The 15,704-nt window shown below is 41.8% G+C and overlaps 1 protein-coding gene across 1 annotated transcript; it reads right to left on the bottom strand.

Moving 5' to 3' along the window:
- Nucleotides 1–439: 439 nt before the first annotated feature.
- On the bottom strand, nucleotides 440–1,027 carry LOC119184130 (uncharacterized). Its single transcript, XM_037433884.1, has one exon. The coding sequence runs from the start codon at nucleotides 1,025–1,027 to the stop codon at nucleotides 440–442; it is 588 nt and encodes a 195-aa protein (XP_037289781.1).
- Between the last annotated feature and the right edge of the window lie 14,677 nt (nucleotides 1,028–15,704).

Below are 15,704 nucleotides of genomic sequence, written 5' to 3'. Positions count from 1 at the left end.
TGCACCCTAATACTGTGTTCCGGCCATCGACTGAGAAAACACTCTTGTCAAATTCTATCCATACAGATTCACAGAACATATTAGAAAACGCAAGGTCATTGCGGCGTTTGTATGACAATGACGATTTAATAAAAACGGCGGATCCACCGCCCCGTGGTGTAGCACGATAGCAGTACTCTGCATTGTATCCTGATAGCGCATACAAGTTTCTGTCGTCCGGCGACAACCACGTCTCAGACAAACAAATAAATGAGAAATTGTGATTAATTAAAGAAAGAAATGCAATGAGACTGTTGTGGTTTTTACGTAGGCTGCGAATATTCAAATGTATCAGTGATAGTTTTGGGTTTTTATCACTGAAATGTTTTTTCAGAGCTTGACAAGAAAACATTGTTGCGTAGGTTTAAAATACGAAGCAGTAAATAGCAATACTGGTAGGCTAGGCCAACACAGCAAGGTCACCCGCACTAGAGATACGGTAGACGCGGCTGTCGTCCGTCCTTCTGGCCTTAATCATGCAGTGATCAGTCCAGAGATGTTTCCAGCCTTTAGCTTTTTTCAGTTCAAGTGCCTGTGCGAACAGCCGTTTCCTTTCTTGTGTGAGATGATCATTTGCATATAAGGGCTTCTGATTGTTTTGGGAAAACCCAAGGGCCGCAGTCGTCAAGCGGGCCTTGCGTACTTTTTTCAAGAACTCAGTCTTTTTTTCTCGGGAGCAGAAGCGCGCGATAATGTTCGTGTCTTTTTTGGCTGGCACACGATGCACAGTATCAAGATCCTCAGGTGCAATCTTGCACCCTACAGCATCACCCATGGACTGAACAACTGCCAGACAGCTTTCACCTTTTGTTGCAGGGACGCCTTTTATTTCTACATTATTTAGTCGGGAGTACTGTTCAAGTTCAGAAACCCTTCGTGTCAGTTGCTTATTTTCATCTTTCAAAGCCTTGTTTTCAGTAGCGAGGTCGGAATTCTGCTTCTTAACACTCTCGACAAGCTCGTTGAACATACTAAGGCTGTCACGCATCGCCGCGACCTCAGTGCGTAAACACTCAATTTCTTTTGCCAACTCAGCGTTCGTCGGCATTCTGTACAACAGCACACGATTGGGCAGCAGCGGCAACGGTATTCACGGAACAAAAGAAGTATGGTTGGGTGGAGAAATAAGACCAACCTGTGACGAAAGTAGCAGTAGATTAGCGACTTGTTGGCGACCGCAACCGCTGCTGCCAATTGTGACTCGGCTGCAGCGATGCTTGCTTATATGCGGGAACTTGGCCGGTAGAGGGCAGACGCAGCACACCAATCACTGTCGTGACGAAACGGTCCGCTGGCGATACACGTGCAGAGGCGATATCCTTTCCTTGCTTCGGCTCGTAGACAGTTCCGCATATACTGTCCTGTGACGAAAGTAGCAGTAGATTAGCGACTTGTTGGCGACCGCAACCGCTGCTGCCAATTGTGACTCGGCTCCAGCGATGCTTGCTTATATGCGGGAACTTGGCCGGTAGAGGGCAGACGCAGCACACCAATCACTGTCGTGACGAAACGGTCCGCTGGCGATACACGTGCAGAGGCGATATCCTTTCCTTGCTTCGGCTCGTAGACAGTTCCGCATATACTGTCCTGTGACGAAAGTAGCAGTAGATTAGCGACTTGTTGGCGACCGCAACCGCTGTTCCCAATTGTCTAGTTGTGGAGTTTTAGTTGTGGAGTTTCTAGTTGTGGAATCTCTAGTTTAGGAGTTCCTAGTTGCGGAGTTTCTACTTGCGGAGTTTCTAGTTGTGGAATTTGTATTTGTGGAGTATCTAGTTGTGGTGTTTCAAGTTGTGGAATTTCTCGTTGTGGATTTTGAAGTTGTAGAGTTCCTAGTTGCGGAGTGTCTAGTTGAGGAGTTCCTAGTTGTGGAGTTTCTAGTTGCGGAGTTTTCTAGTAGCGGAGTCTGTGGTTGTAGAGTTTCTAGTTGTGGAGTTTCTAGTTGTGGAGTTTCTAGCAGTGGAGTTTCTAGTTTCAGAGTTTCTAGTGGCGAAGTCTCAAGTTGTGGAGTTTCTTGCTGTGAAGTTTCTAGTTGCGAAGTGTCTGGTTGCAGAGTTTCTAGTTGCAGAGTTTCTAGTTGTGGAGTTTGTAGTTGTTGAATTTGTAGTTGTGGGGTATCTCATTGTGGACTTTCTAGCTGTAGAGTTTCTAGTTGTGGAGTTTCTAGTTGCAGAGTTTCTAGTTGTGGAGTTTCTAGTTGTGGAGTTATTAGTTGTGGATTTTCTAGTGGAGTCTGAAGTTGTGGAGTCTGTAGTTGTGGAGTTTCTAGTTGTGGAATCTCTAGTTGTGGAGTTCCTAGTTGCGGAGTTTCTACTTGCGGAGTTTCTACTTGCGGAGTTTCTAGTTGTGGAATTTGTATTTGTGGAGTATCTAGTTGTGGTGTTTCAAGTTGTGGAATTTCTCGTTGTGGATTTTGAAGTTGTAGAGTTCCTAGTTGCGGACTGTCTAGTTGAGGAGTTCCTAGTTGTGGAGTTTCTAGTTGCGGAGTTTTCTAGCTGCGGAGTCTGTAGTTGTGGAGTTTCTAGTTGTGGAGTTTCTAGTTGTGGAGTTTCTAGCAGTGGAGTTTCTAGTTTCAGAGTTTCTAGTTGCAGAGTTTCTAGTTGCGGAATTTCTAGCTCTGGAGTTTCTAGTTGCGGAGTTTCTAGTTGTGGAGCTTCCAGTCGTGAAGTTTCAAGTTGTGGAATTTATAGGTGTGGAGTTTCTAGTTGTGGAGTTTCTAGTTGTCGGGTTTCTAGTTGCGGAGTTTCTAGTTGTGGCGTTTTTAGTTGTGGACTCTCTAGTTGTGGAGTCTCTAGCTGTGGAATTTCTAGTTGCGGAGTTTCTAGTTGCGGAGTTTCTAGTTGCGGAGTTTCTAGTAGCGGAGTTTCTAGTTGCGGAGTTTCTGGTTGTGGAGTTTTTAGTTGTGGAGTTTCTAGTTGTGAAGTCTGTAGTTTCGGAGTTTCTAGTTCTGGAGTTTCTAGTTGTGGAATTTGTAGGCGTTGAGTATCTAGTTGTGGTGTTTCAAGTTGTGGAGTTTCTAGTTGTGGAGTTTCCAGCTATGGAGTTTCCAGTTCTTTAGTTTCTAGTTGCCGAATATCTAGTTGTGAAGTCTCAAGTTGTGGAGTTTCTAGTTGTGGAGTTTCTAGCTGTGGAGTTTCCAGTTCTTGAGCTTCTAGTTGCCGAGTTTCTAGTTGCGAAGTCTCAAGTTGTGGAGTTTCTAGCTGTGAAGTTTCTAGTTGCGAAGTTTCTAGTGGCGGAGTTTCTAGTTGCAGAGTTTATAGTTGTGGAGTTTCTAGTTGTGAAATTTGTAGTTGTGGAGTATCTAGTTGTGGTTTTTCAAGTTGTGGAGTTTATAGTTGTGGAGTTTCTAGTTGCGGAGTTTCTAGTTGTTGAGTTTCTAGTTGCGGAGTTTTGAGTTGCAGAGTTTCAAGTTGTGGAGTTTCTAGTTGCGGAGTCTCTAGTTGTGGAGTTTCTAGTTGCGGAGTTTCTAGCTGTGGACTTTCAAGTTCTTGAGTTTCTAGTTGCCGAGTTTCTAGTTGCGAAGTCTCAAGTTGTGGAGTTTCTAGCTGTTAGTTTCTAGTTGCGAAGTTTCTAGTTGCGAAGTTTCTAGTTGCAGAGTTTCTAGTTGTGGAGTTTCTAGTTGTGGAATTTGTAGTTGTGGAGTCTCTAGTTGTGGTGTTTCAAGTTGTGGAGTTTCTTGTTAAGAATTTTTAGTTGCGGAGTTTGTAGTTGTGGAGTTTCTAGTTGCGGAGTTTCTGGTTGTGCAGTTTCTTGTTGTGGAGTTTCTAGTTGTGGAGTCTCTAGTTGTGGAGTCTGTAGTTGTGGAGTTTTTAGTTGTGGAGTTTCTAGTTATGGAGTCTCTAGTTGTGGAGTTTCTAGTTGCGGAGTTTCTAGTTGCGGAGTTTCTAGTTGTGGAGTTTCTAGTTGTGGAATTTGTAGTTGTGGAGTATCTAGTTGTGGACTTTCTAGCTGTGGAGTTTCTAGTTGTGGAGTTTCTAGTTGCAGAGTTTATAGTTGTGGAGTTTCTAGTTTTGGAGTTTATAGTTGCGGAGTTTCTAGTTGTGGAGTTTCTAGTTGTGGAGTTATTAGTTGTGGATTTTTTAGTGGAGTCTGAAGTTGTGGAGTCTGTAGTTGTGGAGTTTCTAGTTGTGGAATCTCTAGTTGTGGAGTTCCTAGTTGCGGAGTTTCTACTTGCGGAGTTTCTAGTTGTGGAGTTTCTAGTTGTGGAATTTGTAGTTGTGGAGTATCTAGTTGTGGTGTTTCTAGTTGCAGAGTTTCTAGTTGTGGAGTTTCTAGTTGTTGAATTTGTAGTTATGGGGTATCTAGTTGTGGTGTTTCATGTTGTGGTGTTTCTAGTTGTGGAGTTTTTAGTTGCGGAAATTCTAGTTACGGAGTTTCTAGTTGCGGAGTTTCTGGTTGTGGAGTTTCTAGTTGGGGAGTTTCTAGTTGTGGAGTCTGTAGTTGTGGAGTTTCTAGCAGTGGAGTTTCTAGTTTCAGAGTTTCTAGTGGCGAAGTCTCAAGTTGTGGAGTTTCTTGCTGTGAAGTTTCTAGTTGCGAAGTTTCTAGTTGCGGAGTTTCTAGTTGCAGAGTTTCTAGTTGTGGAGTTTCTAGTTGTTGAATTTGTAGTTTTGGGGTATCTTATTGTGGTGTTTCAAGTTGTGGAGTTTCTAGTTGTGGAGTTTTTAGTTGCGGAGTTTCTAATTGTGGAGTTTCTAGTTGCGGAGTTTCTGGTTGTGGAGTTTCTAGTTGTGGAGTTTCTAGTTGTGGAGTCTGTAGTTGTGGAGTCTGTAGTTGTGGAGTTTCTAGTTGTGGAGTTTCTAGTTATGGAGTCTATAGTTGTGGAGTTTCTAGTTGCGGATTTTCTAGTTGCGGAGTTTCTAGTTGTGGAGTTTCTAGTTGCGGAATTTGTAGTTGTGGAGTATCTAGTTGCGGACTTTCTAGCTCTAGAGTTTCTAGTTGTGGAGTTTCTAGCTGTGGAGTTTTCAGTTCTTGAGTTTCTAGTTGCAGAGTTTCTAGTTGTGGAGTTTCTAGTTGTTGAATTTGTAGTTGTGGGGTATCTAGTTGTGGTGTTTCAAGTTGTGGAGTTTCTAGTTGTAGAGTTTTAGTTGTGGAGTTTCTAGTTGCGGAGTTTCTAGTTGCGGAATTTCTAGTTGTGGAATTTGTAGTTGTGGAGTATCTAGTTGTGGTGTTTCAAGTTGTGGAGTTTCTTGTTGTGGAGTTTTTAGTTGCGGAGTTTCTAGTTGTGGAGTTTCTATATGCGGAGTTTCTGGTTGTGTAGTTTCTAGTTGTGGAGTTTTAGTTGTGGATTTTCTAGTTGTGGAGTCTGAAGTTGTGGTGTCTGTAGTTGTGGAGTTTCTAGTTGTGGAATCTCTAGTTTAGGAGTTCCTAGTTGCGGAGTTTCTACTTGCGGAGTTTCTAGTTGTGGAATTTGTATTTGTGGAGTATCTAGTTGTGGTGTTTGAAGTTGTGGAATTTCTCGTTGTGGATTTTGAAGTTGTAGAGTTCCTAGTTGCGGACTGTCTAGTTGAGGAGTTCCTAGTTGTGGAGTTTCTAGTTGCGGAGTTTTCTAGCTGCGGAGTCTGTAGTTGTGGAGTTTCTAGTTGTGGAGTTTCTAGTTGTGGAGTTTCTAGCAGTGGAGTTTCTAGTTTCAGAGTTTCTAGTTGCAGAGTTTCTAGTTGCGGAATTTCTAGCTGTGGAGCTTCTAGTTGCGGAGTTTCTAGTTGTGGAGCTTCCAGTCGTGAAGTTTCAAGTTGTGGAATTTATAGGTGTGGAGTTTCTAGTTGTGGAGTTTCTAGTTGTCGGGTTTCTAGTTGCGGAGTTTCCAGTTGTGGCGTTTTTAGTTGTGGAGTTTCTAGTTGTGGAATCTCTAGTTGTGGAGTTCCTAGTTGCGGAGTTTCTACTTGCGGAGTTTCTACTTGCGGAGTTTCTAGTTGTGGAATTTGTATTTGTGGAGTATCTAGTTGTGGTGTTTCAAGTTGTGGAATTTCTCGTTGTGGATTTTGAAGTTGTAGAGTTCCTAGTTGCGGACTGTCTAGTTGAGGAGTTCCTAGTTGTGGAGTTTCTAGTTGCGGAGTTTTCTAGCTGCGGAGTCTGTAGTTGTGGAGTTTCTAGCAGTGGAGTTTCTAGTTTCAGAGTTTCTAGTTGCAGAGTTTCTAGTTGCGGAATTTCTAGCTGTGGAGTTTCTAGTTGCGGAGTTTCTAGTTGTGGAGCTTCCAGTCGTGAAGTTTCAAGTTGTGGAATTTATAGGTGTGGAGTTTCTAGTTGTGGAGTTTCTAGTTGTCGGGTTTCTAGTTGCGGAGTTTCTAGTTGTGGCGTTTTTAGTTGTGGACTCTCTAGTTATGGAGTCTCTAGCTGTGGAATTTCTAGTTTCGGAGTTTCTAGTTGCGGAGTTTCTAGTTGCGGAGTTTCTGGTTGTGGAGTCTTTAGTTGTGGACTTTCTAGTTGTGAAGTCTGTAGTTGCGGAGTTTCTAGTTCTGGAGTTTCTAGTTGTGGAATTTGTAGGCGTTGAGTATCTAGTTGTGGTGTTTCAAGTTGTGGAGTTTCTAGCTATGGAGTTTCCAGTTCTTTAGTTTCTAGTTGCCGAATATCTAGTTGTGAAGTCTCAAGTTGTGGAGTTTCTAGTTGTGGAGTTTCTAGCTGTGGAGTTTCCAGTTCTTGAGCTTCTAGTTGCCGAGTTTCTAGTTGCGAAGTCTCAAGTTGTGGAGTTTCTAGCTGTGAAGTTTCTAGTTGCGAAGTTTCTAGTTGCGGAGTTTCTAGTTGCAGAGTTTATAGTTGTGGAGTTTCTAGTTGTGAAATTTGTAGTTGTGGAGTATCTAGTTGTGGTTTTTCAAGTTGTGGAGTTTATAGTTGTGGAGTTTCTAGTTGCGGAGTTTCTAGTTGTTGAGTTTCTAGTTGCGGAGTTTTGAGTTGCAGAGTTTCAAGTTGTGGAGTTTCTAGTTGCGGAGTCTCTAGTTGTGGAGTTTCTAGTTGCGGAGTTTCTAGCTGTGGACTTTCAAGTTCTTGAGTTTCTAGTTGCCGAGTTTCTAGTTGCGAAGTCTCAAGTTGTGGAGTTTCTAGCTGTTAGTTTCTAGTTGCGAAGTTTCTAGTTGCGAAGTTTCTAGTTGCAGAGTTTCTAGTTGTGGAGTTTCTAGTTGTGGAATTTGTAGTTGTGGAGTCTCTAGTTGTGGTGTTTCAAGTTGTGGAGTTTCTTGTTAAGAATTTTTAGTTGCGGAGTTTGTAGTTGTGGAGTTTCTAGTTGCGGAGTTTCTGGTTGTGCAGTTTCTTGTTGTGGAGTTTCTAGTTGTGGAGTCTGTAGTTGTGGAGTCTGTAGTTGTGGAGTTTTTAGTTGTGGAGTTTCTAGTTATGGGGTCTCTAGTTGTGGAGTTTCTAGTTGCGGAGTTTCTAGTTGCGGAGTTTCTAGTTGTGGAGTTTCTAGTTGTGGAATTTGTAGTTGTGGAGTATCTAGTTGTGGACTTTCTAGCTGTAGAGTTTCTAGTTGTGGAGTTTCTAGTTGCAGAGTTTCTAGTTGTGGAGTTTCTAGTTTTGGAGTTTATAGTTGCGGAGTTTCTAGTTGTGGAGTTTCTAGTTGTGGAGTTATTAGTTGTGGATTTTTTAGTGGAGTCTGAAGTTGTGGAGTCTGTAGTTGTGGAGTTTCTAGTTGTGGAATCTCTAGTTGTGGAGTTCCTAGTTGCGGAGTTTCTACTTGCGGAGTTTCTAGTTGTGGAGTTTCTAGTTGTGGAATTTGTAGTTGTGGAGTATCTAGTTGTGGTGTTTCTAGTTGCAGAGTTTCTAGTTGTGGAGTTTCTAGTTGTTGAATTTGTAGTTATGGGGTATCTAGTTGTGGTGTTTCATGTTGTGGTGTTTCTAGTTGTGGAGTTTTTAGTTGCGGAAATTCTAGTTACGGAGTTTCTAGTTGCGGAGTTTCTGGTTGTGGAGTTTCTAGTTGGGGAGTTTCTAGTTGTGGAGTCTGTAGTTGTGGAGTTTCTAGCAGTGGAGTTTCTAGTTTCAGAGTTTCTAGTGGCGAAGTCTCAAGTTGTGGAGTTTCTTGCTGTGAAGTTTCTAGTTGCGAAGTGTCTGGTTGCAGAGTTTCTAGTTGCAGAGTTTCTAGTTGTGGAGTTTCTAGCTGTTGAATTTGTAGTTGTGGGGTATCTCATTGTGGTGTTTCAAGTTGTGGAGTTTCTAGTTGTGAAGTTTTTAGTTGCGGAGTTTCTAATTGTGGAGTTTCTAGTTGCGGAGTTTCTGGTTGTGGAGTTTCTAGTTGTGGAGTTTCTAGTTGTGGATTTTCCAGCTGTGGAGTTTCCAGTTCTTGAGTTTCTAGTTGCCGAGTTTCTAGTTGCGAAGTCTCAAGTTGTGGAGTTTCTAGCTGTGAAGTTTCTAGTTGCGAAGTTTCTAGTTGCGGAGTTTCTAGTTGCAGAGTTTCTAGTTGTGGAGTTTCTAGTTGTGGAGTTTCTAGTTGTGGAGTCTGTAGTTGTGGAGTCTGTAGTTGTGGAGTTTCTAGTTGTGGAGTTTCTAGTTATGGAGTCTATAGTTGTGGAGTTTCTAGTTGCGGATTTTCTAGTTGCGGAGTTTCTAGTTGTGGAGTTTCTAGTTGCGGAATTTGTAGTTGTGGAGTATCTAGTTGCGGACTTTCTAGCTCTAGAGTTTCTAGTTGTGGAGTTTCTAGCTGTGGAGTTTTCAGTTCTTGAGTTTCTAGTTGCAGAGTTTCTAGTTGTGGAGTTTCTAGTTGTTGAATTTGTAGTTGTGGGGTATCTAGTTGTGGTGTTTCAAGTTGTGGAGTTTCTAGTTGTAGAGTTTTAGTTGTGGAGTTTCTAGTTGCGGAGTTTCTAGTTGCGGAATTTCTAGTTGTGGAATTTGTAGTTGTGGAGTATCTAGTTGTGGTGTTTCAAGTTGTGGAGTTTCTTGTTGTGGAGTTTTTAGTTGCGGAGTTTCTAGTTGTGGAGTTTCTATATGCGGAGTTTCTGGTTGTGTAGTTTCTAGTTGTGGAGTTTTAGTTGTGGATTTTCTAGTTGTGGAGTCTGAAGTTGTGGTGTCTGTAGTTGTGGAGTTTCTAGTTGTGGAATCTCTAGTTTAGGAGTTCCTAGTTGCGGAGTTTCTACTTGCGGAGTTTCTAGTTGTGGAATTTGTATTTGTGGAGTATCTAGTTGTGGTGTTTGAAGTTGTGGAATTTCTCGTTGTGGATTTTGAAGTTGTAGAGTTCCTAGTTGCGGACTGTCTAGTTGAGGAGTTCCTAGTTGTGGAGTTTCTAGTTGCGGAGTTTTCTAGCTGCGGAGTCTGTAGTTGTGGAGTTTCTAGTTGTGGAGTTTCTAGTTGTGGAGTTTCTAGCAGTGGAGTTTCTAGTTTCAGAGTTTCTAGTTGCGGAATTTCTAGCTGTGGAGCTTCTAGTTGCGGAGTTTCTAGTTGTGGAGCTTCCAGTCGTGAAGTTTCAAGTTGTGGAATTTATAGGTGTGGAGTTTCTAGTTGTGGAGTTTCTAGTTGTCGGGTTTCTAGTTGCGGAGTTTCCAGTTGTGGCGTTTTTAGTTGTGGAGTTTCTAGTTGTGGAATCTCTAGTTGTGGAGTTCCTAGTTGCGGAGTTTCTACTTGCGGAGTTTCTACTTGCGGAGTTTCTAGTTGTGGAATTTGTATTTGTGGAGTATCTAGTTGTGGTGTTTCAAGTTGTGGAATTTCTCGTTGTGGATTTTGAAGTTGTAGAGTTCCTAGTTGCGGACTGTCTAGTTGAGGAGTTCCTAGTTGTGGAGTTTCTAGTTGCGGAGTTTTCTAGCTGCGGAGTCTGTAGTTGTGGAGTTTCTAGTTGTGGAGTTTCTAGTTGTGGAGTTTCTAGCAGTGGAGTTTCTAGTTTCAGAGTTTCTAGTTGCAGAGTTTCTAGTTGCGGAATTTCTAGCTGTGGAGTTTCTAGTTGCGGAGTTTCTAGTTGTGGAGCTTCCAGTCGTGAAGTTTCAAGTTGTGGAATTTATAGGTGTGGAGTTTCTAGTTGTGGAGTTTCTAGTTGTCGGGTTTCTAGTTGCGGAGTTTCTAGTTGTGGCGTTTTTAGTTGTGGACTCTCTAGTTATGGAGTCTCTAGCTGTGGAATTTCTAGTTGCGGAGTTTCTAGTTGCGGAGTTTCTAGTTGCGGAGTTTCTAGTAGCGGAGTTTCTAGTTGCGGAGTTTCTGGTTGTGGAGTTTTTAGTTGTGGACTTTCTAGTTGTGAAGTCTGTAGTTGCGGAGTTTCTAGTTCTGGAGTTTCTAGTTGTGGAATTTGTAGGCGTTGAGTATCTAGTTGTGGTGTTTCAAGTTGTGGAGTTTCTAGCTATGGAGTTTCCAGTTCTTTAGTTTCTAGTTGCCGAATATCTAGTTGTGAAGTCTCAAGTTGTGGAGTTTCTAGTTGTGGAGTTTCTAGCTGTGGAGTTTCCAGTTCTTGAGCTTCTAGTTGCCGAGTTTCTAGTTGCGAAGTCTCAAGTTGTGGAGTTTCTAGCTGTGAAGTTTCTAGTTGCGAAGTTTCTAGTTGCGGAGTTTCTAGTTGCAGAGTTTATAGTTGTGGAGTTTCTAGTTGTGAAATTTGTAGTTGTGGAGTATCTAGTTGTGGTTTTTCAAGTTGTGGAGTTTATAGTTGTGGAGTTTCTAGTTGCGGAGTTTCTAGTTGTTGAGTTTCTAGTTGCGGAGTTTTGAGTTGCAGAGTTTCAAGTTGTGGAGTTTCTAGTTGCGGAGTCTCTAGTTGTGGAGTTTCTAGTTGCGGAGTTTCTAGCTGTGGACTTTCAAGTTCTTGAGTTTCTAGTTGCCGAGTTTCTAGTTGCGAAGTCTCGAGTTGTGGAGTTTCTAGCTGTTAGTTTCTAGTTGCGAAGTTTCTAGTTGCGAAGTTTCTAGTTGCAGAGTTTCTAGTTGTGGAGTTTCTAGTTGTGGAATTTGTAGTTGTGGAGTCTCTAGTTGTGGTGTTTCAAGTTGTGGAGTTTCTTGTTAAGAATTTTTAGTTGCGGAGTTTGTAGTTGTGGAGTTTCTAGTTGCGGAGTTTCTGGTTGTGCAGTTTCTTGTTGTGGAGTTTCTAGTTGTGGAGTCTGTAGTTGTGGAGTCTGTAGTTGTGGAGTTTTTAGTTGTGGAGTTTCTAGTTATGGAGTCTCTAGTTGTGGAGTTTCTAGTTGCAGAGTTTCTAGTTGCGGAGTTTCTAGTTGTGGAGTTTCTAGTTGTGGAATTTGTAGTTGTGGAGTATCTAGTTGTGGACTTTCTAGCTGTAGAGTTTCTAGTTGTGGAGTTTCTAGTTGCAGAGTTTCTAGTTGTGGAGTTTCTAGTTTTGGAGTTTATAGTTGCGGAGTTTCTAGTTGTGGAGTTTCTAGTTGTGGAGTTTCTAGTTGTGGAGTTATTAGTTGTGGATTTTTTAGTGGAGTCTGAAGTTGTGGAGTCTGTAGTTGTGGAGTTTCTACTTGCGGAGTTTCTAGTTGCGGAGTTTCTAGTTGTGGAATTTGTAGTTGTGGAGTATCTAGTTGTGGTGTTTCAAGTTGTGGAGTTTCTAGTTGTCGAGTTTCTAGCTGTGGAGTTTCCAGTTCTTGAGTTTCTAGTTGCCGAGTTTCTAGTTGCGAAGTCTCAAGTTGTGGAGTTTCTAGCTGCGAAGTTTCTAGTTGCGAAGTTTCTGGTTGCGGAGTTTCTAGTTGCAGAGTTTCTAGTTGTGGAGTTTCTAGTTGTTGAATTTGTAGTTATGGGGTATCTAGTTGTGGTGTTTCATGTTGTGGTGTTTCTAGTTGTGGAGTTTTTAGTTGCGGAAATTCTAGTTACGGAGTTTCTAGTTGCGGAGTTTCTGGTTGTGGAGTTTCTAGTTGGGGAGTTTCTAGTTGTGGAGTCTGTAGTTGTGGAGTCTGTAGTTGTGGAGTTTCTAGCAGTGGAGTTTCTAGTTTCAGAGTTTCTAGTGGCGAAGTCTCAAGTTGTGGAGTTTCTTGCTGTGAAGTTTCTAGTTGCGAAGTGTCTGGTTGCAGTGTTTCTAGTTGCAGAGTTTCTAGTTGTGGAGTTTCTAGTTGTTGAATTTGTAGTTGTGGGGTATCTCATTGTGGTGTTTCAAGTTGTGGAGTTTCTAGTTGTGAAGTTTTTAGTTGCGGAGTTTCTAATTGTGGAGTGTCTAGTTGCGGAGTTTCTGGTTGTGGAGTTTCTAGTTGTGGAGTTTCTAGTTGTGGAGTCTGTAGTTGTGGAGTCTGTAGTTGTGGAGTTTCTAGTTGTGGAGTTTCTAGTTATGGAGTCTATAGTTGTGGAGTTTCTAGTTGCGGATTTTCTAGTTGCGGAGTTTCTAGTTGTGGAGTTTCTAGTTGCGGAATTTGTAGTTGTGGAGTATCTAGTTGCGGACTTTCTAGCTCTAGAGTTTCTAGTTGTGGAGTTTCTAGCTGTGGAGTTTTCAGTTCTTGAGTTTCTAGTTGCAGAGTTTCTAGTTGTGGAGTTTCTAGTTGTTGAATTTGTAGTTGTGGGGTATCTAGTTGTGGTGTTTCAAGTTGTGGAGTTTCTAGTTGTAGAGTTTTTAGTTGTGGAGTTTCTAGTTGCGGAGTTTCTAGTTGCGGAATTTCTAGTTGTGGAATTTGTAGTTGTGGAGTATCTAGTTGTGGTGTTTCAAGTTGTGGAGTTTCTTGTTGTGGAGTTTTTAGTTGCGGAGTTTCTAGTTGTGGAGTTTCTATATGCGGAGTTTCTGGTTGTGTAGTTTCTAGTTGTGGAGTTTTAGTTGTGGATTTTCTAGTTGTGGAATCTGAAGTTGTGGTGTCTGTAGTTGTGGAGTTTCTAGTTGTGGAATCTCTAGTTTAGGAGTTCCTAGTTGCGGAGTTTCTACTTGCGGAGTTTCTAGTTGTGGAATTTGTATTTGTGGAGTATCTAGTTGTGGTGTTTCAAGTTGTGGAATTTCTCGTTGTGGATTTTGAAGTTGTAGAGTTCCTAGTTGCGGACTGTCTAGTTGAGGAGTTCCTAGTTGTGGAGTTTCTAGTTGCGGAGTTTTCTAGCTGCGGAGTCTGTAGTTGTGGAGTTTCTAGTTGTGGAGTTTCTAGTTGTGGAGTTTCTAGCAGTGGAGTTTCTAGTTTCAGAGTTTCTAGTTGCAGAGTTTCTAGTTGCGGAATTTCTAGCTGTGGAGTTTCTAGTTGCGGAGTTTCTAGTTGCGGAGCTTCCAGTCGTGAAGTTTCAAGTTGTGGAATTTATAGGTGTGGAGTTTCTAGTTGTGGAGTTTCTAGTTGTCGGGTTTCTAGTTGCGGAGTTTCTAGTTGTGGCGTTTTTAGTTGTGGACTCTCTAGTTGTGGAGTCTCTAGCTGTGGAATTTCTAGTTGTGGAATTTGTAGGCGTTGAGTATCTAGTTGTGGTGTTTCAAGTTGTGGAGTTTCTAGTTGTGGAGTTTCTAGCTATGGAGTTTCCAGTTCTTTAGTTTCTAGTTGCCGAATATCTAGTTGTGAAGTCTCAAGTTGTGGAGTTTCTAGTTGTGGAGTTTCTAGCTGTGGAGTTTCCAGTTCTTGAGCTTCTAGTTGCCGAGTTTCTAGTTGGGAAGTCTCAAGTTGTGGAGTTTCTAGCTGTGAAGTTTCTAGTTGCGGAGTTTCTAGTTGTGGAGCTTCCAGTCGTGAAGTTTCAAGTTGTGGAATTTATAGGTGTGGAGTTTCTAGTTGTGGAGTTTCTAGTTGTCGGGTTTCTAGTTGCGGAGTTTCTAGCTGTGGCGTTTTTAGTTGTGGACTCTCTAGTTGTGGAGTCTCTAGCTGTGGAATTTCTAGTTGCGGAGTTGCTAGTTGCGGAGTTTCTAGTTGCGGAGTTTCTAGTTGCGGAGTTTTGAGTTGCAGAGTTTCAAGTTGTGGAGTTTCTAGTTGCGGAGTCTCTAGTTGTGGAGTTTCTAGTTGCGGAGTTTCTAGCTGTGGACTTTCAAGTTCTTGAGTTTCTAGTTGCCGAGTTTCTAGTTGCGAAGTCTCAAGTTGTGGAGTTTCTAGCTGTTAGTTTCTAGTTGCGAAGTTTCTAGTTGCAGAGTTTCTAGTTGTAGAGTTTCTAGTTGTGGAATTTGTAGTTGTGGAGTCTCTAGTTGTGGTGTTTCAAGTTGTGGAGTTTCTTGTTAAGAATTTTTAGTTGCGGGGTTTGTAGTTGTGGAGTTTCTAGTTGCGGAGTTTCTGGTTATGCAGTTTCTTGTTGTGGAGTTTCTAGTTGTGGAGTCTGTAGTTGTGGAGTCTGTAGTTGTGGAGTTTTTAGTTGTGGAGTTTCTAGTTATGGAGTCTCTGGTTGTGGAGTTTCTAGTTGCGGAGTTTCTAGTTGCGGAGTTTCTAGTTGTGGAGTTTCTAGTTGTGGAATTTGTAGTTGTGGAGTATCTAGTTGTGGACTTTCTAGCTGTAGAGTTTCTAGTTGTGGAGTTTCTAGTTGCAGAGTTTCTAGTTGTGGAGTTTCTAGTTGTGGAGTTTATAGTTGCGTAGTTTCTAGTTGTGGAGTTTCTAGTTGTGGAGTTATTAGTTGTGGATTTTTTAGTGGAGTCTGAAGTTGTGGAGTCTGTAGTTGTGGAGTTTCTAGTTGTGGAATCTCTAGTTGTGGAGTTCCTAGTTGCGGAGTTTCTACTTGCGGAGTTTCTAGTTGCGGAGTTTCTAGTTGTGGAATTTGTAGTTGTGGAGTATCTAGTTGTGGTGTTTCAAGTTGTGGAGTTTCTAGTTGTCGAGTTTCTAGCTGTGGAGTTTCCAGTTCTTGAGTTTCTAGATGCCGAGTTTCTAGTTGCGAAGTCTCAAGTTCTGGAGTTTCTAGCTGCGAAGTTTCTAGTTCAAGTTTCAAGTTTATTCAACAACGATGTCAGTTTACAGAAAAGTGCGTACAGGATTGGTAATACACACAAGGAGCCCCAAAGTTGGAAACTGTCAGGGGGTTCCCATACATGATGTTAACGGGAGAAGAAACAAAATATACAACATTCAGTTGTTACGGTATCTTCAGTAAGAAAAAAAAGCACAGTGCCAAAAAACGAAAGTAGAAAATACATATATGTTTATCAAGGCAAAAAAGAAAACTCTGAAGAACAAACAAGCGCAAGTTATAATACAAAACGTAAGGACAATATAACATGTAGCAATTGTTATCGCTACATTGAAAAGCAGTTGCTAAGATGAAGACAACTGTTGCAAAAAATATTTCTTTACTTGGTTTTTGAATGCATGTTCTGTGGTTGATGATTTTATTACGTAAGGAAGGGAATTCCACAGCTTGATTCCCGTAAATGTGGTAGTGAACTTGCCGTAGTTTAAGCGAACTTTAGGCAGAAGGCGGTTATCAAGCTCAGAAAACCTAGTAATATTATTATTTACAAGGCCTTCCAAGACAATGCCATCTGTATGCACATTACCGCGAAAAAGCCTATACATCACAACTGATAACTTCAGCTGAAAGAGGTGATAAAGAGGATGTATATTTATATTCCGATAAAGTGGCGTTGCATTGGTTAAGAAATGGCTGAAAGTCATGAGTCGAAGTGCTTGATTCTGTAGGCGTTGTAGTTGGTTGAGGTGGGTCAAATATGTGTTACCCCAGGCTGATATGCAATGAGATAAATGGCTGTGAATATGTGCGTGATAAAGGGAGTGGATTATGTGTGGCTGAAAATATGAACGAGTTTTGATTATGGCGCGTATTCCAAAGGTTATCTTGCGAATGAGTGATTGCGCATGAAGATTGAATTTCATATGCCGGTCAAGAACTACACCGAGAAACGTTGTACTGTCGGACATGGGAATTACTTTATCGTCCAGACGCACAGATATAGATTTTGAAAGTACAGTCGG

This window comes from Rhipicephalus microplus, chromosome 6 (genome assembly GCF_043290135.1).
Source record: "Rhipicephalus microplus isolate Deutch F79 chromosome 6, USDA_Rmic, whole genome shotgun sequence".
NCBI lineage: Eukaryota > Metazoa > Arthropoda > Arachnida > Ixodida > Ixodidae > Rhipicephalus > Rhipicephalus microplus.
This window is presented reverse-complemented; position numbering and strand designations above follow the sequence as displayed.